This window comes from Hydra vulgaris, chromosome 12, assembly GCF_038396675.1.
Source record: "Hydra vulgaris chromosome 12, alternate assembly HydraT2T_AEP".
NCBI classification, from domain to species: Eukaryota; Metazoa; Cnidaria; class Hydrozoa; order Anthoathecata; family Hydridae; genus Hydra; species Hydra vulgaris.
The window spans coordinates 26,883,166-26,906,762 of NC_088931.1; the positions used below are offsets into that span (position 1 = coordinate 26,883,166).

A 23,597-nucleotide genomic window follows, 5' to 3' on the forward strand; every position below is an offset into this window, starting at 1 on the left:
TTGAGCAACAAAACCTTGCATTTGTGAACCGCAGCTTTTGCATTTAGCTTTATTACCCTTTTTCCCAAACTTTGCAGGTATTTCTTCAAACTGTGTCTAAACTGCATCTCCTTTTCTACCAGCACCAGACATTTTTGTTTCTAGTTATATTATTTTTATTTTCAACTAAAAAATTACAACCTATTATAAATGAATACTATAATTAAAAAAAACTTGAATATACTCTTACATAAAAGGAATATATTTATATTTATTATATAAATAGTAACAAAAACAGGAATTAATGTAATTAGTCAATAAGTTAAAACATGAAAATAAAAATTTACTTATATGGATAAAAATCTTACAATAAATTTAAAAATTTAATGATTTATATGACTAATATATACTTTATAATGCATTATCTGACTATTATAACTATTACTAGTTTATGCAGTAGTTGTATTTAGCTAGTGCAATTTACTTTAATTTGATTAATCAATAAATAATCATTAAAAATAATTAAAATCAAAAAACTCAATTTAAATCATGATTTTTATTCATCTGATTTAAATCATGATTTAAATCAAAACAACCCTGCTTGCGATGTAGCTTTCCTATACATGTGTCGGATTTCTATACATTTAAGTAGTATTTCTATATTGCGTCGTGCTTCTATACAAATTTGTCATGTTTCTATACAGTTTTTATAGAAACTCTACACATTCCTCTTGACATCATTATCATCATCATCATCATCATCATCATCATCATCATCATCATCATCATCATCATCATCATCATCATCATCATCATCATCATTATCATCATCATCATCATCATCATCATCATCATCATCATCATCATCATCATCATCATCACCACCACCACCATCCTCATCATCATTGTCATCATCATCATTAAAACATGCAATAGATAAATGTTGATGTCATGTTACACTACAAATATTGATAAATAATGAAAGTCTTTATGAAAGTGTAAATACTTAGTTCTGAACTTCAAAACATGCTTACACCACAAAGAGAACCCTTTGGAATTACTTTTGAGTCAAGATTTTTTTTCTCTCTTAATTTAACTTTTAAAAAAGGTTTTGTTATTTTATTAAACTGCCAATATAAACTCAAAAAGAACATAACTAAAAAAGAAAGTAAAACCGGAAAAAAATCAGAATGACTTTCTTTTTATTTAAAACCTTTAAATTTAAAAAAATTATAATAAATAAATGAGTAAAAACTATATTAATCTCTAAAGACTTTTGTTGTTCTTTTTTTTTTTAAAAAAAAAACTAAATTTAATGTGCTTCCGCAAATAATTTGTTTTAACATATGAATAACTTCAACTTCAAAAGATTAATTAGAAAATATTTACTTCTATGACAAGAGCAACTTTTAACAATTGAACAAATTTCTATTTCTAACTTACCTAAATTTAGTAGAAAAAGTTGTCAACTTAACATACACTGCTGAATTTGGTACAGGTGTTGATAGAATTCCACAAAGAGAAGATGTTGCATTAATGTTATTACCATATTTACAACTCATATAATCTAGAAAATCACGCAACAATAGTATTTTCTAAAGAAAAAATGACAACTTACTCATAATAAAAATGTTCAATTTTACATAATATAAAATTTAAATTTTCCTCTAGCAATAATTTCAATAATATTTCAAGTGCTATTTATTATTTTTCATAATATAACAAATAAAAAATTAAAAATTTAAGTTTATGAGAAGCAACAATACAAATGGACTTAAGATAATCTAAAAACTATATAAAATATGACAAAATTCTACAAATTAAATTGCCGCTGCAAAATAAGACCATCTTAAGTCCGTTTTGGTTGTTCTGAGAAAAGACATTTAATGTTTTGAATTTAATCACTGCATTTGATATTTTTGATTAAATCTACTTATTTTCAGTTAATTATTATATGTATTAAGTATTTTATTATATATTATATATGTATTTTAAACCAAAAAAGTATTTTATTATATATTATATATTATTTTATGTATTAAGTATTTTAAACCAAAAAATGGAATTTTGATAGTCCTTTTAATGATTTTTTTCAGGACATTTGAATTTTACTCATAGTTGCAAAAGTTGAATCAATTTTGGTTTCATACTCTATGCACAAGGTGCATAAAGTATGGAACCAAATTTTGGTTCCATACTTTATGTGCATGGCGCATGGTGCATGAACTTGTGCATCTAAGGAGTATTTTAAACCAAAAAAGTCAATTTTGCCAAAAATGGACTTAAAATAGTTTTGCTCTGCAGCGACAACATATGCATGAAAATGTAGTTATAATATGCATCAGAATGTTATTGAGCACAGTAAAAAAAAATTTTGCAGCCTAGTATGGTAGAAAAACAAAATTGGTTATCAGTAGCAGTTGTAGAAATTAGTTTTTAAAAAAAATCTCGATCTATGTCTTCTTGGATGCATTAAACCAAAGCCATAACATTAGGAAACCAGAACCATAGTATTAAAAACCAGAACTATTGAGTAGAGCAAAAGCCAATGTTAAAATTGAAAATTTTTTTTTTCAAATTTAACTTTTGCAAAGAGCAAATATTTAAAACATCTCATCAAGTGCTTTCAGCCTTGATAAAACTAGCTTTGAACTAAACCCAGAAGTTAAAAAAGATTTTGCTAAAAAAAGATTTTCAAAAAGTAAGCAGTCAAATAAAAAGCAGATATAGTAAAAAATAAAAGAATAACCCTTGTGCTAAAAAATAACAAATTTTATCCAACAAAAATTCAAACACCAAAAAGAAGAAACATTTAGATGTGTTAATTAACAACAAAACAACATAACTAGCATCCGAAACAACTCAACTTTTATTTAGCTAGTTTCAAAAACAAATTTTATTTTTTGAAAAGTAAATAACAAAATAATTTTGTTTACAACCAAATATACAATTTTTTTAAAGGCAAAAAACACTTTGATGATATAAATTATATAAAGTGAGATGGAAAAAATTAATAAAGATATTTTGTAGAATTAGGATTAAAGTAAAAATGGAACAATAATTATTATGCTCTATCATCTGTAACATAACTATATGTAACATAATTATTATGTTCTATTGTCTGTAAAAGTTAATTAAAATATATTGAAAACTTTTCTGGTTGAAAAACCAACTATGGCCACTTAATTAAATTATTCACCCTGAACAGGGGCTAATCTAGGAAAAAAGTTTGGGCTGCGGTATCCCCCATGCTGGCACCTGCCATATTGAAATTTGCCAGAACAATTGCCATATTTAGGCATTTTTTCGAAAAGAAAACAATATTGCCATAAAAAAATATTGCCATAAAAAAAATATTGCCATAAAAATAATTTGCCATAAAAAAAAAAAAAAATTCCTCAATTACTGAAATAAAATTAAACTAACTAATCTTGTCACTTAAATACATTCAATGCTGTTGAAAAGGGTCTAGAATAGCCTCTGCTTAATATAACAATAAGTATAACATGTGTGATTATATCTACTAATTTGTAAATGGTAATATATATTTTTAACTAAGCATAAAAAATATATAAACCTAGTATTATAAATGAGTAAACATAAAAGCATTACATAATATTATGTAATCAATAACATAACAACAAAATACATAAGTCTATAAGTATAAAGGGTTAAATAGAGTCAAAATATAATAGTTTTTTTCAGAATCTAGTAAAGTTGATTAAATTTATATGAATTTATTCAACTAATAAAACTGTTACAAGAGCCAGGTTTAAAAAAGGTCATCTAATTTTTAATTAACTTATTTATTCAGGTTTATAGCAGAACTTTGATTTCATGGTAGACAAACCTTTTATGAAAAAGAGTACAGCAAAAAATTGTTTTTTTGTGTTTTGTATTTTTTACAAATTATGTCATAATTTTAATTTAGTTTTGTAAGAAAGTGTAAAGGAATTAAAAATAACAGGTAATTATGTAAACAAAAATGTTATTATAAACATGAAACATTTTCATAAAGTTTTACGGCAATAACTTCAACTTTAAACTTAATTGTACAGAAAAACATTAACAAATTTATTTTGTGATAATGTGAAAGAAATTTTTTTTTGATAAACAAGTAAATAAAGTTTTGTACGAGCCTTGTTCATGGATGATCAAGAGATATTATTTTTATATGCAAATTTGGTTGACATAAAGAACTTCATTACAGCTTAGTAAAAAAAAAAAAAACAACTAATTTTTACAAAATTAAGAGTTCCTTATGTCAGTTAGTAATTCAGTACCTTAAATTGATTCGTTCTATTCTTTAGCCAATCAACCGTTTTAAGTGAGTTTTCAGGTATCTATGTCAACCAAAATCTTATTATTTTGTTTAAGTTTATTTTGTCATTGGTACTTTTTAAATTACTATAAAGTGTTTTTTTAAATAACAGTTTAAAGATGACATAAAAGATATATATTGCTTTGTCAATAACAACAAAGTAAAAATGCTTACATCAGAATCAGTTGATTGATTGATTCCAAATTCATTAAAATCCATCAAGATGTTATTTAACGTTTGTGATACAAGAGATGAAGAAAACACAGGTGTTTTGCATTTAATAAATGCATTTTTCAATATCTTTAGTATTTGCTTAATACCATCTCTATAAAAAAAAAAAACCTTTACAAAAAAAATTATAATAAAAAAAATTACAAACCTTTAAAAGTTTAAAAAATAAAATTTTAAATACTGAAATTCCAATAGAAAAAAATTCCTTTGAATTTAAGAACTGTTTAAATTTTCAGAATGATGTCCTTTTGTATATTTATTTGTTAACAAATGTCTAACATTGCATTAAATTTAAAAGAATCAACAAGTGCTCCATTATACGAAGTATTAATTGCTTCATAAAAATGTTAAACAGTTAAAATAGACTATTTTGAAAGCTATTTTTTTTTAGCAAATATTGGTTAGCAAAAATGTTCTAATGTTAAAATAAAAACATAAACTGTTGCACATCATGTTTTAAAAGTATATTAAAAAAATATTTTTTGTATTAAATTAATTACCTGCTTCAAAATATTCATACATTGATAGATTATTATAGCCTTATTTTATTTATTTTTAATTTATATTCCTTCATACTGACAATAAAATATATTTTATTCTAAATGTGTTTAATGTTTATAATGTTATAAACTGAAATAAAGAGCAATAAACAACATGGCGAAGTTGTTTTTTATGTTGACAAAACAACCTTGCACTACTGTTTCATTTTTGTTTTATACAGTTTTATACATAAAAAATTTAATATGCTTTCAAAATGAAACATTTTTATTTTCAGTATAAATGGGGTATTCTATATTATTACATTATTAAACAATTTGTTATACAATATATTATAAAAATATCTTTCAGAATTTATTGATACATTTATTAATGTTTAAAAAATTTAAACAAAGTGTTACAACTAAAAAAAAAATTACTTAAACTGTATCGAATCATCTAATGCTGTTTGCAATTCATCTACTAGCTGAATGAAATTTACCAATCCCTAAAAAAGAAGAAAAAAAAGTTAAAAAAAAAACAATCTTATGCATCAAGTCAAAAAAGGAGAAGAAAAAAAACAGTTAAAAACAAACAAAAAAAACCTTAAGCATTGGGTCAAAAATTAAAAAAAAAATTGAATACTTTAACTTAAAAACAAGAAAGCGAGTCAGACACAAAATATATTACATTGACTACTGAACTTAAAAATCATGGAAACTTTTTGACAACAAAAAAAAGTCAGCATGAAAAAAATGTTTAAGTAAGTTGAAAGCAAAATGATATATACTAATATAAACATTTACAGAAAAAACAAAAAAATAAAAAGTTTGTGTTAAAGTTTGGCATTATGCATGCATATACAGGGCCTACTCATGCCGGCCCTGTATATGCATGCCTAATGTCATTTTTCTTTTACTTTTGTTTAAAAAATGAATTAAATGTTTAGTAAAATGAAATTTTACTAAACATTTATTTAGTTATTAAGAACAGAAAATTTATTGATGAGTTTATTTATGAATTACTTCAAAATTTACTTTTTTTAAATAACATTTTTTTTACAAAAAAAAAAAAAAAAACCCTCCTTGACCATATTTGACCCTATTTTAAAGATTTTTAGTTCTCATTCTTTGTCAACCTTTTTTACATCATAGAGCAAATTTTCAACAATTTTGAATACTTTCAAAAAATTAGTTTTGGCCCAATTTTCATATTATTTAAACGTTCCAAAACGAAGTATTTATCAAAGCATTACCAAAAAACTTTTTAATAAATAACTTTTAACCCAATTTTTTTCTTCTTGAAAATAACACCATTTTTTTTCTCTAAGCAAACTTCTGCAGTGTTTATTTAAATAATTGTTTATTTAAATCTTTGATTTTTTTTTAAATAAACACTGCAGTGATAAACAAAAGTAGTTGTTAAATGACGTCAAATGAAAAAATTTCAACTTTGACTTGAGCTATAAACATTACTTTTGCATTTTCCCTTTTGTAATTTTTGTGTCAATGCTTTTATATATAACTTAATTTCTTTTGCAATTAATTTTTGTGTAGATCAATGCTTTTATATATAACTTAATTTCTTTTGCAATTAATTTTTGTGTAGATCAATGCTTTTATATATAACTTAATTTCTTTTGCAATTAATTTTTGTGTCAATGCTTTTATATATAACTTAATTTCTTTTGCAATTAATTTTTGTGTTGATCAATGCTTTTATATATAACTTAATTTATATTTTATATTACATTAATAAATTTATATTTTATATATATTTATAAAACGTATAGTAACCGAATAAAAATAACAATCCTAATAAGTAAACGCTTTAAAAGTCTAACTTATATATATTTGATTTATTTTAAAAACAAAATTAATATTAGAGCTATAGATATAAGATATGTAAATTTGAAAATTATAATACAAGTTTTGCTGATAAAAACTTTAAATCAAAATAATAAATTTTTTTTTTTTATTAATTTGGATTTAGTAAGCAAATAGTGCAAACAAATTTGATTTCACGGTAAATGAAAACAAATATTTTTTTTTTTGTTTTTTTTTGTTATTCACCTCCTCAAGGCCAATAAAGCCACTACAGATGAGGAGGCTACTTAATAGTGGTTATAACCCTCTCTCAACTCTATAACTCCGAAACACAAACCTTGACAAACAAGGCCGCTGCGCGGAGAAACAAGTTGAGCGCGGTACTACCAGGGACGTGGTGGGGATCGAACTCGGAACCTCTCACTTATGAAGCGAGCGCTTTACCACTACACCACTACCGCATATTTTAATGGAAATAAAAATAAAACAAAGAAGAAAAGCAGTATTGTTTAATTACAACCTTTATTTTGTCAAAAGCCTCCAGTTAAACTAAAACGCAAACATTTTTTAAAGGGAAAAACCCTAATCTAATTGTGAAATTGAAAATCTTTTAAAAAACTCTGCAGTAAGTACATTTATTATTCAAACCAGATATTTTACAACGAAAAATATTAAGTTTATATTAACCTCTCAACTGGAATTATAATGGCAAAAAAATAAATGCTTTTTTGTTAATTTCCTAATAAATAAATTGATTTGGTAATTTTAATTAACTCAAAATTGCTTTTACTCAGCATTTTTTGAGTAATTGCTCAGTTTTACATGAATAAAATTTTTAGTGATTTTGCTCAAATTTTTATTCACGTAAAGCTGAGCAATTACTCCGATTTGTCTTGGCACTTGGGAATCCCTTTATTAATAAATATACGTGTACAAATAAGAAAAAATTATTTGTACAAATAATGCCTCACTTAAGTAAAATATAGCATAAAGTAATTGATGAACAATACCTTTACTGTTTTAATTATTCGATGATAAAAAAAATATTTTTAACTTGTATTTCCAGAAAACTATTTGGACATCCAGAAAGAAAAAAAATGTATAGAAATTTCCAGAATTCAGGAAATATCCAGAAAAAATAATCCCCGATCATAACAACAGGGTTTTATGTGGTCTTAACACTTCACCAAAATTACCAACAGACACATCTACACACAACACAGCAATATTCTGATTTTTTACTGCAATTGATGGAACCAGCCTTTGTGAGAGCTACCACAGAATTTGAGAAACCTGATTACAACCCTTAGAATAATTCAACTAAGTTTTAAAGCTATACCTTCATTGACAGATGACAGAAAGAGTTGCATTGTCTCTAACAAATAGGTACAAGCAAAAAACCAACGAATAGAAAATAGAGATGATGTATATACATAAGCGATGGGTTAACAATTGTCATTCTATGACAGTCTACATTATCCTCCAAACTAAGGGAACTCTAAAAGAAAATACTTTTCTTTTATCAAATATTTAAAATAGTTATAAAACAACATTGACTTGAAAACCTTTGTTAAGTGGTAATAAATTATTTTTGGCTAATAAATATGGATTATACTCAGGTTTTATTCTCTCTCTTATAACTCTGTTTTAAGTGCTTTTTTTATATGTATACAAAACAGTATAAAATTTTAACATTTGCCATAAATATATACTACTATACAATTTCAAAACAAAGGGAACTTTTATCTTGATAATAACAACTCATCAAACAGCACTGCAACTTAATCATAAATTCCTCATTTTGAACCGTTGTTTCAATTGAGAAAGACATATTTCTTTTATAATTAGTTTTTTGTGTTGCCTAAAACACTAACAAATTTTGTTTGATATAAACTTAAAACAAAACTATAGCTTAAAGAAAACAGAATAGCAAATAAAAAATATAATAGTGTTTTTAAATAAAAAGTTATTGATGATTATAATGGTGGAATTGCACAAAGTGATTTATGTAAAAAGTATAAAATTTTAAAATCAGTTATAAGTTAACAAATATAAAAGAGCTGTTAAAGCTATTTATTTAGTGGGGACAGTAAAGAAAAGCACTCCTCATACTGATTACAAATGTATAAGATAAAGAAATTTATTTCAGGTATATTGAAAAACAATCCATTCGCCACATTATCAGACAAATACATAATCCATTTACCACTCTATCGGACAAATACATAATCCAATTCAGGAGAACCTAACAATAACTTTTGTAATGATTAGGATTATGACTTTTTTCAACCCCTCCTGTACAGTAGTTTGATGCTCCTGTACTGTTTGATGAACTTTTACCTAAAAAGCACGAAATGAACTACTATTTGCATATCTTTTGAAAAAAGTTCACCCCGCCATTAAAAAATCGATTTTGACATAAATACTACTATGTATTCAAATGCAATTTAGAATGTCATAGTCATGTAATACAATAAATTTTTAATCCAACAATGACTCAGACCGTTGACCTTGCTCTTGCTTGTTGTATAGAAGAAATAGAAGGTGCAATTTGTCTTCATTTTTGCATGACGAATACATTTCCTTCATTACTTTGATTGCGCGCTCTGCGCATCGATTACTTCTAGGGATCTGTAGTATGGATGGCTCTCCCTTCCAGTAATTTTTCAAAGAGCTTAAAGCCTTTTTGTAGGGATTCAGTACTTCAGCCAAATTATTAAAGTTATTTTCGTTGTACAGTTGGTCTGTAAACCAATGGCCTGCCCAGATGATATAAATCGACATCAAATAACTCTCGCAAATAACTGTCCTTGTAGAATAAATTAAAATGAAGGCCAGGATCACTAGTATAGCTCAGGAATTCCACCTCGCATTGCTGATGTTGGGTAATTTCCGAAACCTGATCAATGGAAACCTTTTCATCAAAAAATCGGAACACTCAAGTGAGATAAAATAAAAATCTCTCCAGCCTGATGTTTCGAGAATTACTTCAATTCCGTTATCAAACTGTGTTTTCAGTTGTTCGTACTCCTTCAACAGTTGAGATACAAATGGATATTCGATGTTCGGCGATTTACTTCCAAGTTCTTCATCCATCACCAAAAGGAGGATTCTATCTAATACATGGTGTTGACAACTGATAAACTGAGGTTTGTTGATGCATTTCTCTGTGAACACTCGTTGCAATATTACAACAACACCATTCTTTTTTCCAGTGTTAACGCTGGTGGTCTCTGCAGCAATCATCTGTATTCAATTCCATAGGTGAAATTTATCAAGGACTCTTGAAATTCCTGGTGCAATAGCTTTTCCCTGCCATCTACCAAGCCCAAGACATCCAATTTGATTTCTCTTCTTTCATTTTTAAGGAGGACCGCTTGATAATCGATTCCGTTAATGTGCTTACCATCAAAGTGTAAGGACCAATTTCCCATATGCAACCTTTCAATCATTTCTTTTTTTCAGCTTGATTGCCTCTTTGACTTGTAAATAGCTGATTAACATGGAGTTGATATGGAGTTGGGATGTCAATGCCTTCACGAGCTAATTGCTTGCATATGTTAGCAGCTTTGTTTGTTGATACTCTTGTGTAGGTCACCAAGTTGACTGCAATTTTGGTTTTATGTTTTCTGCTTGGTGTTGGAGCAGTCTCATCTTCTTTATTTTTTTTTTCACTGTCGTCAGCCTCAGAGTCAGAACCACTAAAACCAGGATAGTAAGATGATAAGTTGGATGACCTATTAGAAAGTTTTTGTCTTTTAGAGGAATGGATTGTTTCTTTACTAACCCGCTTGGCCTGTAGAGTATCACACTGTTCCTTTGCTTTCCACTTGGAGATGGTACAATCCGCATGTTCTAGAATGTTCTAAATTGTTCTAGAATGTTCTAAATTATTTTAGAATATACTTAATTGTTCCAGAATGTTCTAAATTATTTCAGAATGTTCTAAAAAAGTCGACTAAAATATTCAGGAATTTTCCAAAATGTTCTTAAGTTCTAAACACTTCTAATCTATACAAGTTTTAAATGATTTTCAGCAAAGCCACACATATTAGTAGTAGCAGTAACTAGATTAAATAAATGTTGATTCGTAATTTTAATTGCGGGGTGACTTTTTTTTACAACCTAGAGGAATTAAACATGTTTTCAATGTTTTCTAACAAAAGTTCATCGATTTATGACACAGGAAATTTTTTTCTTTTAAAAAGTCAAAAAGTCATAACCCTAGTAATGATCCTAAACACACATCAAAACTTGTTAAAACGTGGTTTGATACAAATATAACCTGCTCAATATCTTTATAAATTTGTATTTATGCAAAACTAGTTAAATTCTCATTAAAAATTATAGCAAAATGGGTTCCAGAATGTCTTTGAAACTCCATGATTCACTTAACTGAACCTAGACTGTCTTGGGTTTACTCAATACTTGACCTAAACTCACTAGAATTACTAGGATCATTTTAAGTTTTAATATTTAAATACTAATTGATATATTTGAGTTCAATATATGGATGTTTCTAATACATACAATAATAATATAATATTTGCAAAAATGTAAAATAATGTTATAAAGCTCAAATATGCCAACTTTCTTTAGATGCTGAAATTGGCAAAATCATAGATTAAACTGGATTTTTCCATTGATTTAATATTCCTTTTCATTTGATTTATCAATTGCTTTATGGAGTCAGCCTTCCATACACCTTGTAAACCTCAGGTATTTTTGCCGACCAATAATTCACAATAGGACAATATTGAAGCAAACTTTTCATGCCAAATGAAACATTAGCTTTAATGACAAATCAGATCTAAAAATATAGTCATTACCATAATGATGACAATTGACAAAATTCTTTTTTAGTTATTTTGCAATAAATCTCACTTGTGATGTTGTTTTAATGAAGACCAGTTCCTCAACATCTTCACTAATGCTTCAAATTGGAAGTTTTCACAAATTGACCAAGATAAATGTTAGAAGATAAAAATGCACACAAAAAACTTTGTAAAAGTTATAAATAAAGAGTGCGAGTTATTGGATGGTTTAAATTCCCATCGATAATCTCATATTTAAAACAGCCCTGAAACTTGGAAAAAGATAAAACAGATTCAGACAGATAAAAATGAAATTGCCAAGCAAATCAAACTACCATTAAGCAAAAGAAAGCCAAAAAATACCATTCCATATGTAAGAAAAGTTTTATTTGAGTTGCTTGTAAACATCTGTAGAAATCTTAAAGTGCCCTGACCCAGTAAAATGTTTAAAATGCAATGCCAAACTTTTTATGAACTGTAACTTGCCTAACAACCAGAAAAAGTGCCACAGGATGAGAAAATTACTTTTTCAAAAGTGGATAAGTCAGTCTTCATCATCCAAACAAATGCTTTCAAATAATTCAGGTAGACTGTGAAGGAAGAATATTTTAGTTCCTGAAAATAATTTAGACTGTAGGTAAATATTTTATTAAAATTTTTGGAGTTGAACCACCTGTTGAATTTAAATATCATTTACAAATAAAATATCATTTATCGAATTTAATTGAAATATCATTTATTGAATTAAAATATCATTTATCATTTACAAATAGCTCAACAACTAATTGAATTAACTCAACTCCTTTCATGGTTGAATGGATAGGATGGAGAGCACATATTCCAATATCAATAGTTGGCTGTATATTTTGTGACTGCAGTGTTTGATTATGCTTCTGTAAAAACGATTTATTAACATTAGGACCATCCATAAAACATTATAATATTTAGGATGAAGATCCCAATCACCTAAAAACTAAGAATGAAAGATACCATATGATTAGCTGTATCATGGCCTAGGAAAGCTGAGTCTATATATAACCACAATACAACTCTACTTTTGGGACCAATAACCAAGATAAATGTTAATTTGCTTCTTTACTTGTTGAGTGGTAGTTTCATCAAAGTATACTTTAAAGTATTTATTTTCAGATCTACAGTCATTAAGAAATGCAGAGCATACATGGGGTGCAAGACCATGTGTTAGGAAGTATGTCACTTTTGTTAAACCAATTTTCCATTTATCAGCAATCTCAGAATCAGAGAAGGCTTCAGAGCATATCTTACCAACATTACTTAATATTCTTACAAAAAGAATTAAAAGAACAATTACCATATTTAAGTGCAAATAATGTTTCAGCTTTATTGATCTCTTCCTAATCACTTACAGGAGCCCATTCTACTTTTCTTTCAATTTACAATGTCACAGTTTCACTTCACAATTTCTTAAGTAGAAGAATTAACAAGCACTGATTGTCATTTAGTATTTGTTAAAAATTCCTTGTGTTTCTTAGTGGCACTATGAAACATAACTTGCCCTAAACCCATATTTGATATGTTGATTGTTTTTTCACAAGCTTCAAAGTCAGCAGAGTATATATTACTTTTAACAGAGTATATATCATCTTTCAACTTGAGTTAGCATATATTACCATATATGCTAACTTAAGTTCCCATATTTCTCTGGTACAATATAAAATTGATTTTCAGTAATTTAAAATTCTCTGGTACAATATAAAATTGATTTTCAGTCATTTAAAATTCTCTGGTACAATGTAAAATTGATTTTCAGTCATTTAAAATTCTATGGTACAATGTAAAAGTAATTCTTAGTCTAGCCTAACTAATGACAGTTAGATAATACAATCATCTACCTCTGTGCATTTCTAACAAAAGTACAGACTTAAAGTACAAACAAAAGTACAAACAAAAGTACAGACAAAAGTACAGACTTCAAACCAAAAAAAAAGTACAGACTTCAAAAAAAGTACAGACTTCAAACAAAAGTACAGACAAAAGTACACTTAGACTTTTGGTCGGTCGCCAGAAGGGCGACTGAAAAACAAAAACTCTTCTTCATTTTTATATATATAAAAAAAAATTTTTAATTTCCTTTCGCTTATTATAACCTATAATAATATATAAATGAGAGACTTATGATTTATGTAATGAATTAGTTAGCATTTGATAAGAAGAAAATTTTTTTAAGAAAAATTCCAAAATTATTTAAAAACTAAATTTTACATTCAACCTTTTACTATTTTACATTCCTTCAAAATTAAATTAAAAATTTTAAAATCATATTTAATTTAAAGTCTTATAAACAAAAAAAATTTTTATAGAGTAATTTGTTTCTTTAAAAAATTTAAAGTTAGAGTTTCTGTCAGGTCAGGTTATCCTGCTACTGGTAACATGTAACCCAGTACAATCTGCTTTATGTCCGGCCGGTTGTAGGATATGCCTTTTTAGGCAAAGGCTTGGAGATGCCAACTCCGATTTAAAACACCCCCTGCCTTAAGGCTCTTGGTTGAGTAAAGGCTAGAGATGGTGTCTCGATAAAAATACTCATCTTGGGCAGATGTTAAATGCACCCGGCTACTGTCTTGTAGAAGGCCTCCTAGGCAAAGACTTAAGGGGTAAACAGATTCTATCTGTTGACCAGCCTCGCACCCCTTCTTCATCTATTAGGCTGGCGCAGATGTATTTTTAATACATTGTTTCCAGTTTAGGATGTTGAATGCTGGATCTTCTTGACTCAATGCATGGGTTTTGCTTGTGTCTCAGTTTTTATGACTAGGCAACTCATTCTATTATCTCCTAATAAGGGTACAGCTCTAAAACTCAGTTTTATGGTTCTGAGGCGGCTGGTAGTCAGGTTTCCCGAACTCTGTGGTAGCTCTCAGAGAGGCTGATTCCATCAACAGCTGAAAAATATCAAAATATTAACAGTGCCATGTTGCACATGGATGATGTCCCTTTTTGTACTTTTGGTGTGCATTTTCAAGGCCACATTTGGAGCCCTTTGTTACGGCTTAGGGTTTATTAATAGTAGTGAGGCAATTGCTTCGGCTATTAAACAGCGTACTAAATACTATATATGCTTTGAGTCAAGTTCTCTAACAAATTTAAAAATGAATAAAGTACCAAAAACTATAAAACACAAAAACCATCGTCATCACCAAGTTCTCAAAACCTATCATTCACTAATATTCGTGGTCTTCAAAGTAACTTTTCTTCTGTTGAGTCTTATCACAAATAGATAAAAATATCATAAATAATTAAAAAATCTTATCATAAATAATTAAAAAATCTTATAGCAAAGTTCACCAGACCTACTTGCTCTTTGTGAGACTAATTTGAGTTCAGCTGTCTCATCTTGCAATCTTAGTGATAATGGTTATCTTCCTTTAATTCGTAAAGACTCTAATAGTCACATGCTTGGCCTGGGCATTTACATTCGTAAGAATTCACCCATTTGTCGGGAAACTAGGTTTGAATCCACAGACTATTCTTTTATATGCTTTCGTTTAGCATTACTTCACTCTATTGCCTTTCTCTTTGTTCTATATCGTTCTCCTTCATCTCAATACTGCACTGGTGATGAGCATTAAAGTCACTTGTTGGTAACTTTAATGCTCATCACACTGAATGGCTTGGCTCTAGAGACAGTGATTCTGCAGGCATTAAAGCCCACAACTTTTGCCTTTCTCAATCCCTAACTCAAATAGTCAACTTTACAACTCGCATTACAGACAACCCGAATCATTTACCTTCTCTACTCGATTTATGTCTTGTTCCTGATCCTAGTCAGTGCTCAGTTTCTCCACATTCACCCTTAGGTATGTTTCTGATCATAGTTTGATCTCTCTAATCTAAAACTAATATCTCATTCTTCTTCATCATCTGAATCCCCCTATAATTGTACCTCTTACAACTCCGTAAAGCTGACTGGGACTCTTTCCATAATTTTCTTCGTAATGGCCCTTGGGTAGAAATCTTTCATCTTCCTGTCGACAAATGTGCTTCTTATTCAACTTCGTGGATTCAGGCTGGCATGGAATCTTTTATTCCCTCTTGACAATTCCAGGTCAAGCCTCACTCTCCTCCATGGTTTTCCTTACATCGTGCTGCTGTGATTTCCAATCGAAACCGTTACTTCCATATCTATCAGCAAAACAATTCTCCAAAAACCAGACGTCTGTTTACTACTGCTAAAAACCATTGTAAAAAGGTTTTGTCTAACGCCAAGGCCTGCTATTCTCATGTCATGAAATCTCGTATTTCATCACAAAAATTAGGCTCTTGTGACTTCCGGAGAATCTTTTATAGTATCAATAATAAAGGCCTCTTTTTATGATACTATAAAAGATTCTCCTAATAATAATAAACCTGTAATTCCACCTCTCTTGTATGGTTCAGACTTTCACCTCACCTAAAGACAAAACTGAATCTAAAAATATGATGATATTGATGAAAAGTTTTTGCTAAAAACTTTTCATCAATATCATCTCTTGATTCCACTAGTTGCGTACTACCTGATATTGCCAACAAATAGGTTGATCCATTGCTTGACACTCTTATCATTCCTGCTTCTGTATCTAAAGTGATTTTCTTAGATACTTCTACAGCTTGTGGCCTGGACAACATACCTGTTATAGTCTTGCAGAAGTGTTCTCCGGAGCTGTCGTCTGAACTTTCAAAACTATTCTAACAAATGCTTTTCAGAGTCTTGTTTACCAGTCTGCTGGAAAACAGCATCTGTTATCCCTATTTTCAAAAATCCTGGAGAGCGATCCAATTTGTCTAACTATCGTCCGATTAGTCTTTTTCCTATCATAAGCAAGATTTTTGAATTTTTAACTAACAAACACTTAATCTCTTATCTTGAAGCTTATAACTTACTTTCTGATCATCAATATGGGTTTTGATCTTCTTTTTCTACAGCTGATTTGCTAACAGTAATAACCAATAGGTTTTATCGTGAATTTGATAAAGGTGGAGAGGTTAAGGCCATCGCTCTTGACATTTTTAAAACTTTTGATAAAGTTTGGCATGCTGGTCTTTCCCATAAACTTTCTTTTTACGATGCATCTGGTAACATCTTTAAGATTATTGAATCCTTCCTTTCCAACCGTAGTATAAAAGTTGTCCTTGATGGAAAGCACTCTTCTTTTTATTCTGTAACTTCAGGGGTTCCTCAAGGTTCTATCCTTGGCCATTTACTCTTTTTAACTTACATTAACGATCTTCCAGATATTCTAACATCTAAGGTGGCATTGTTTGCTGATGATACTACCATTTATTCTTGTCATAAGAAGCCAACACTCTCTGATTGCTTGGAAGGGGCATTTGAGCTTGAAAAGGATCTCACTTCTGGTGAACATCAATTCAGATAAAACTCAATTTTATTAGGCCAATCGTAATTGCAATAATTTAGATCTTTCTATATTTATGAACGGTAATGTACTCAATAAGTCATCTACTCTTCATCTTCTAGGATTAACTCTTACTTCTGATCTTGGAAACCATATATCAAATCTGTAGCAAAATTAGCATCTGCTAAGGTTGCATCTCTTTATCAAGCTCGACACATTCTTACTTTGGATTCTATTCTCTACCTCGCATTGTAAACATACTTGGACCTACTCTTGCAGCCAACCTCCAACCATTATCACATCATCGTAATGTTGCTTCTCTTTCTCTTTTTAACAAACACTATAATGGGCATTGTTCTTAAGAGCTAGCGTCTCTTGTGCTATCTACTAAAATTCATTCTTGTGTTACTCGTCATTCGATTAAGTCTCATCCTTTTTCTGTGACTGTTCCTGTCACAGAAAAAGAAAGCTCTTATTTGTCTAGTTTTTTTCCTTGAACATCAGTTCTTTGGAATTCGCTTCTTTCATCTTGCTTTCCTGATTCATATAATTTGCAATCCTTTAAGTCATCTGTCAATCGTTATCTTGCTCTACAATCTTCATCTTTTCTCTTCCAGTAACTTTCAACTTTAATTAGTGGTTGCTTGCAGCCTTGTTGGAAGCGAAGATGTTTAAAAAAGTTTTCGCTTAACGTACTTTTCAACTATTGTACTTAGATACTTAGTTTAAGTACTTATGTACTAATGCTTCTTAACATAGCCTCTCAAAGTATTTTTTTTTTTTTTATTTAGTTCTATTACTTTATCTATAAATCCTTTAATGAAATTTGTAAGAAAAATAAAAATTAAATAGTATTTTTGTTTAAAAGATAAAACTTTTTAGTCTTCGTTTATTTATTTTTAAGAAATGCGGTAAACAAACTTTGGCACTGAGACTTTCAAAATATAGTTTCATTATTAATTTACATTTCGCTTTTATTTTTATAGAATTCTTGAATTAAGAAAACTAGAACTGCAGATAAAAATCAATAGTCACATTCTCAGGCGACTTTAGTTACATCAAAGGAATGTTTTTAGTTGCCCTTCACAAAATTCGGTTGCCTGGTGTACACCTCGACCACGAGTGTACACCTCTGACAGACCAGGAAAAAAATAAAATAATTGCTTACACATAGTACATTTAATAAAAACTACCTAATCACAGTTACGCTAAACAGGTCTCGCTTACCTCCCTACAGGCCAGACCTCGCTTACCTTCCTTCATTCTTAATAAATGTGCCTAACCAAGGCATAATAAAAAATTTGATTTAAAATTTCAGGTTATTCAGGACAAATTATGACAATTTTAGACATTTTAGGACAAATTTAAAAAAAATCAGAAATTAAGCAGTTACAGGACATGTGGGAGACCTGCATGTGGGAGACCTGCATTTTGCTTTTAAATATATATCATAAGCTCATTTTTAAGCATAAATGTGAAAAATTTTAAAATTTTAAAATAAAAAAACCTCTTTATGTTTAAAAAGAATATGCTGATTATCAGGATGATAGCCTTTACCACCTAACAATACTTGACGTGAAAATGAACACACAACCTAAAAAATAAAAAGACTAAAAAAAAACCATTTTAACATATATATAAAATTTCATTATTTTGATATTTTTAAAATTTGAATTTCTATATTCTATTGAAAACTTTTCTTTGTAGATCAATAGCTTATGTAATCTAAATGAACAGATGCAGGCATCCATTTGTGGACACCATAAATAAATCCATACCTGATACATTGACATTGATTTTTTTGTAGCATGCTTTCGAATTTCTGTAAATGCAGCATGGTCAATTCCTCGAGATGGAAGATCAATAACACGCGCAAGTGCGATTTCATCTCGAGAATTTACTAATAATTGCAAATAACCGATAACCACTCTACGAAATTGCACCTGTAAACAATAAAAAATCACTAATCATTTGACAAAAGTAAAGTTTGCCCAAAAACATTTCATTAATTCATTTATTTGTGTTGCATTATAAAAATTAATGAACATTTGAGTTTTTGAATGGTGCTAAAAGACAATATTTTTAGTCATTTGAGAACCAAAGTTGTTTAAGTAATTATGTTATGTAATTTATTCAGGTTTATAAACTTGAATAATTTCTATAAATTTAAAAGTTTAAACAAAAAGAAGCGCTTTCTCTTATCGTTATATATGAAAGGTATGTTTTCAATTTTAAACAACCAAGTGTTCAAATACTTTGTTTTATATTAAGCTCATAATATAAGAATAAATTTTTTTAGAAAATATAATGTTCTAAAAGTATCATTTTATATATGTTAATTTATCTTATATATGTCAAGTTATCTAATATATATTAAATTACTTTATATTATTAAAATAATTTTCAGCCAAATACATTGTTTTTTATCAACAATGTTGCGTGATACACTGTCATGTGACAAAAGATTGTTGACAAAATGTTACTTATCTTACATATCTTTAGCAGGTTTTACTTCTTGAAAACCACTTTTTTATATATATATAAATGTTAAATTCACAATATTTGAATATGAGGTATTTTTGAAACCATGTTGTAAAACATGTTGCATATGTTAAATTATATAATTAAAACACTTTTCATGTTTAAAATGTTAATATTAGTGTTGTTTAATAATTTCTGATAGAGTAAAAGCAAGCAAGTCAAAAAACTCAATTATCATAACGTAAAGTTAAAATACTGCATTAAATAACAAAAGTAAAGCTTCACTCAAGTTTTTAAAATATTTCATATTTAATTAGTCAACTGTCTTAAAATTTATTAAATAAAAAGACCAAAGAAAGACCATGAATCTTCAAGTCTCAATCCATGGTTCTTTAAGTCTCAAGATTAAGATAAAAGTACACTAGAACATAATAAGACTCAGTCATAAGACATAAAAAAGTAAGTCTTGAGATATCTTGAGGCAAAACATCAGATATGAAAACAACATGATTACATCCCATTTAATTTCTCACAATTTTTAAAAAATTATTCAAAACAAGTAAACTGCTGATTTATGGCCATGTGCAAAGAAAATAAACAACATAAATCTCAACAAACGATACAGCTTTGGTGTATGCAAGTATGGGAATGGATAAAGGAGTGTACATTTGAAATGATTTGTAGCGAAAATTAAAGCAGGGAAAGTTGTACATGCAAAGATTGTATATGGATCTCATGAAGGTATCAAGCAATGATAGTTTTTGTAATAAGATTACCACAGAGTGAGTTATGTATGGTAATATTGCAGTAAGTACCTAGCAAACATGCTTTTAACAGACTATGATGCATAAAGCTGCCACCGGCATTTCAATGCTGGTTCACAGTGAAATCTAATGCGACTTGCCACTGTTTCAAAAACAGATGGAGGTTGGCTATGCCTTATTTTGTTGGCTTGCCACTGTTGGCTGAATACTTTTAAAATATTAAATAATTTAAGCTATATTTCATTTAAAACAAATATTTAAAATTATATCATTGTGATAAAAGACTTGGTCATTATTATAATTATTAATTATAACAATAACCAAGTCATTTATATTTAATAATATATGATTATAATAATGACTTAATTATTGTTATAATTGAACTAATGTTATTGACTAAATAACATATTTTGACTAATTTATAACTAAATTTATTATTATGTATACCTTTTCAAAATTCAAACAGCAAATTTTAAAGTAAATTCTAAGATTTTACAAGTGCTTTAAAAGTCTAAAAAACAGGTATATTAATATGTTCTCAAACTTTTTAATGGGTCTTATATTATAAGCAAGTTCTTACTTTTTTAATAACAGACAAGTTCGATTGGCATGGATTTTGTAAAAACTCATGCCCATATAATTTTAATAAAATATAGTATAGGACTTTTATAGCTGTATATAAACATCATACAAATCGCCTACATATATGCACAATACAAAAAGATTTTACTAGGGGTGGGAGTTAGTTTTAATCTAAATAAAATTAGCTGACTAACTTTTTAGTCCAACTAAATTTAGTCGACTAACTTTTTAGTCAACTAAAATTAGTCAACTAACTTTTTAGTCTGATTAAATTTATCCGACTAACATTTTAGTCTACTTAAAACCGGCTGACTAATTTTTTAGTTAACTAAAATTAGTCAACTACCTCTTTAGTCTAACTACAATTAGTTGACTAATTTTCTAGTCTAACTAAAAAAAAATTCTTTTTAATTTTTTGTTTTTAGGTGCCCCAAGAAAACCCAACGGTCTTGTCAGAGCACTGTGGAACAGCATTTTAATAGGATGTTCATGCATCCTAACCAGTGACGCAAAATATGCTCAGTGCTCGCTTCGAACCCAATTACAATATCTAAATCTACGAATATTTATTGTGTCCACTCCTTCTGACAATTCTAACCCCCACTCACTACAATTAAGCAAGCAATTTTTTATCACTTTCAGACTAGAGTTGTTTCGTCAGTAAGCAAGACTTGCAAAATTTACCAAGATAGCTTGATATCTGCATTTTAAAATGTAATACCCGTAATTTAAATTATTGAATAATGTTAACAATACAAAATGTATTGAATAGTACCTAGCTGTTGAATAATAAAAATATTTCATTAAATAGCTAAGGTCGCTTATGAAGCAGAAAATTTTTAATGACTTTTCAATTGTTAGAAAAAAGTTATTATTCAATTTATTTTTTGCAAAATAACTTTTAAATATTTTTATTGATGCCAAAAATTTTCTTTTAATCTTAAAGAAATTTAATTAATTATTTAAATATGGCTGACACAATTAAAATAATTAATTAAATGCTATGTTCAACTGACTGCAAAAACTTATATATTTTCTGAATAATTAAATACTCGATAATTTATTTCAGAATAATTAAAAACACAATTAGTGACGCAATGGTATATATAATATATATATATAAAAATAATAACGCAATAATGGTAACAACAAAAGATTGATAGCCCACAAACCTTAAATTTTTACCATTGCATATATTTTTCTTACACAACCCCTTGAAAAGAATGTACCTAATTGAAAAAAAAACAAAAAACTGTTTTTGACTCATTCCATATTTTATGAACTTCTTTTCGACAACCGGCTTTTTTTTTAGTCGGATAAGCGTTAATATAAGATATTATGACAAATTTTAAAGACTATTTTTTATATTTTTTGACACGGACATTGAATAAATGATGAGCAAATGAAAGTTGCAGTAGACAACAATGTTTAAAAATCAAAAGTGTGACAACACTTTTAACAATAAATAAAACACTTTTGAAAAAGCAAAATAAAAAATAGTGAAAGTAAAAGTGGCTCAAATGGAATGTCAAGAGTTTTCATTCATTTTTTTTTTAATTTGAAAAAGACTTTTAATTCTTTTTTTTTTCAAGTTGTAGAGAATTTTGAGGTGTATTTAAATATTTAAAAATCAAATAACTTTTTTAATAAGTTCTTAAAGAAACTTTATTGAATTGAAAAAAAAACTAATATTTGGGGAGAATGAAACATGCATATTAATGGGTAGTTAAAATAATACTTAATTAAAAATATAAGGAGTAATAACAATTAAAAAATCACCAATTAATAAAAAAAATATTTTCAATTTTGCGATGATGTTGAGTCTTTAAGAAGTTCTGGAGGTTGAGTTAAGTTGAGTTGAGTCACTGCACTTTTTGGTGCAATAAAACTCTGTGCCTTTTATATATCGCTTTGGAATGCATGTTCGACAAAGACAGAACTTGCATTTTGAATTTTTGCACTGATACCATTCACTATTTTGACTTGCTGAAACTTCGCTCAAAACAATGCAGCAATTTTTACACTTGACTTGGTTTGCTGCTGCTGCTGTTGTTGGAGTCGCTGTTGGTGATTGATTTATCTGCTGCTCATCATCAAAGTCGAGCTTATGCTGTTTCCTAGCTTGCTTTGCTGCTAGAAGTTGTTGGTTTAAATTCAGAAGGCAGTAGCTGAAATGATGTACTAGTGGTGCTGGTGGTGGTGACACTGGCATAAATTCTGGTGGTTGAGATGAAAAACGCTCAGATTGAGATAGAAGTGTTTCAAACGTATTAGCAATTTGTAATTTAGATTAATCAATTTTTGATGTTGAGCGGTAACAAACCAGTATTTTGAAATCCAGTGCCTTTGTGTGCATGTAAAAACTTCACCATATGTTATTAAGATTAAAAAAAACTATAAAGTGATGACTTTTTCTGACAAACCTTCCTCCCCTTTTATCTTGACCCCCTTCTTCCCCATTTTTGCATAACGTCCTTTATGGATGACTCCTGTAATTTTACACACAGTTTTTATAGCACCAAATAGTAGAATTTTAAAAAATGCTAAAAGTTGCCATAACAATTATTTTAAAAACTTGTAATTTTAATGACATATATGTTTTACTAGAAAACTCATGGACGCCCTTGGCGTCCATGAGTTTTAGCAACCTTTTTTAGCAACCTTTTACAGTTGTAAATGATATTTATTTTGAAAAGTGAAGTGAAGTCAATAAATCTTACATATCATTCTTATATACCTAATGAGTGACA

The 23,597-nt window shown here is 28.5% G+C and overlaps 1 protein-coding gene across 3 annotated transcripts in view; it reads right to left on the bottom strand.

Annotated features, from left to right (window-relative positions):
* LOC101239788 (PCNA-interacting partner) overlaps window positions 1–23,597 on the bottom strand; it is a 54,084-nt gene that overhangs the window by 22,457 nt on the left and 8,030 nt on the right. For all 3 annotated transcript variants that reach the window (XR_010642320.1, XM_065812748.1, XM_065812749.1), the window contains exons 6-10: window positions 18,799–18,963; window positions 18,528–18,614; window positions 5,449–5,516; window positions 4,475–4,625; window positions 1,423–1,574 (exon numbers count right to left, since the gene is read on the bottom strand). Coding sequence is in view for 2 of the 3 variants with exons in the window: in XM_065812748.1 (XP_065668820.1) it covers window positions 1,423–1,574; window positions 4,475–4,625; window positions 5,449–5,516; window positions 18,528–18,614; window positions 18,799–18,963 (623 nt within the window). In the remaining variant the exon portion in view is untranslated. The remainder of the gene's footprint in view (window positions 1–1,422; window positions 1,575–4,474; window positions 4,626–5,448; window positions 5,517–18,527; window positions 18,615–18,798; window positions 18,964–23,597) is intronic.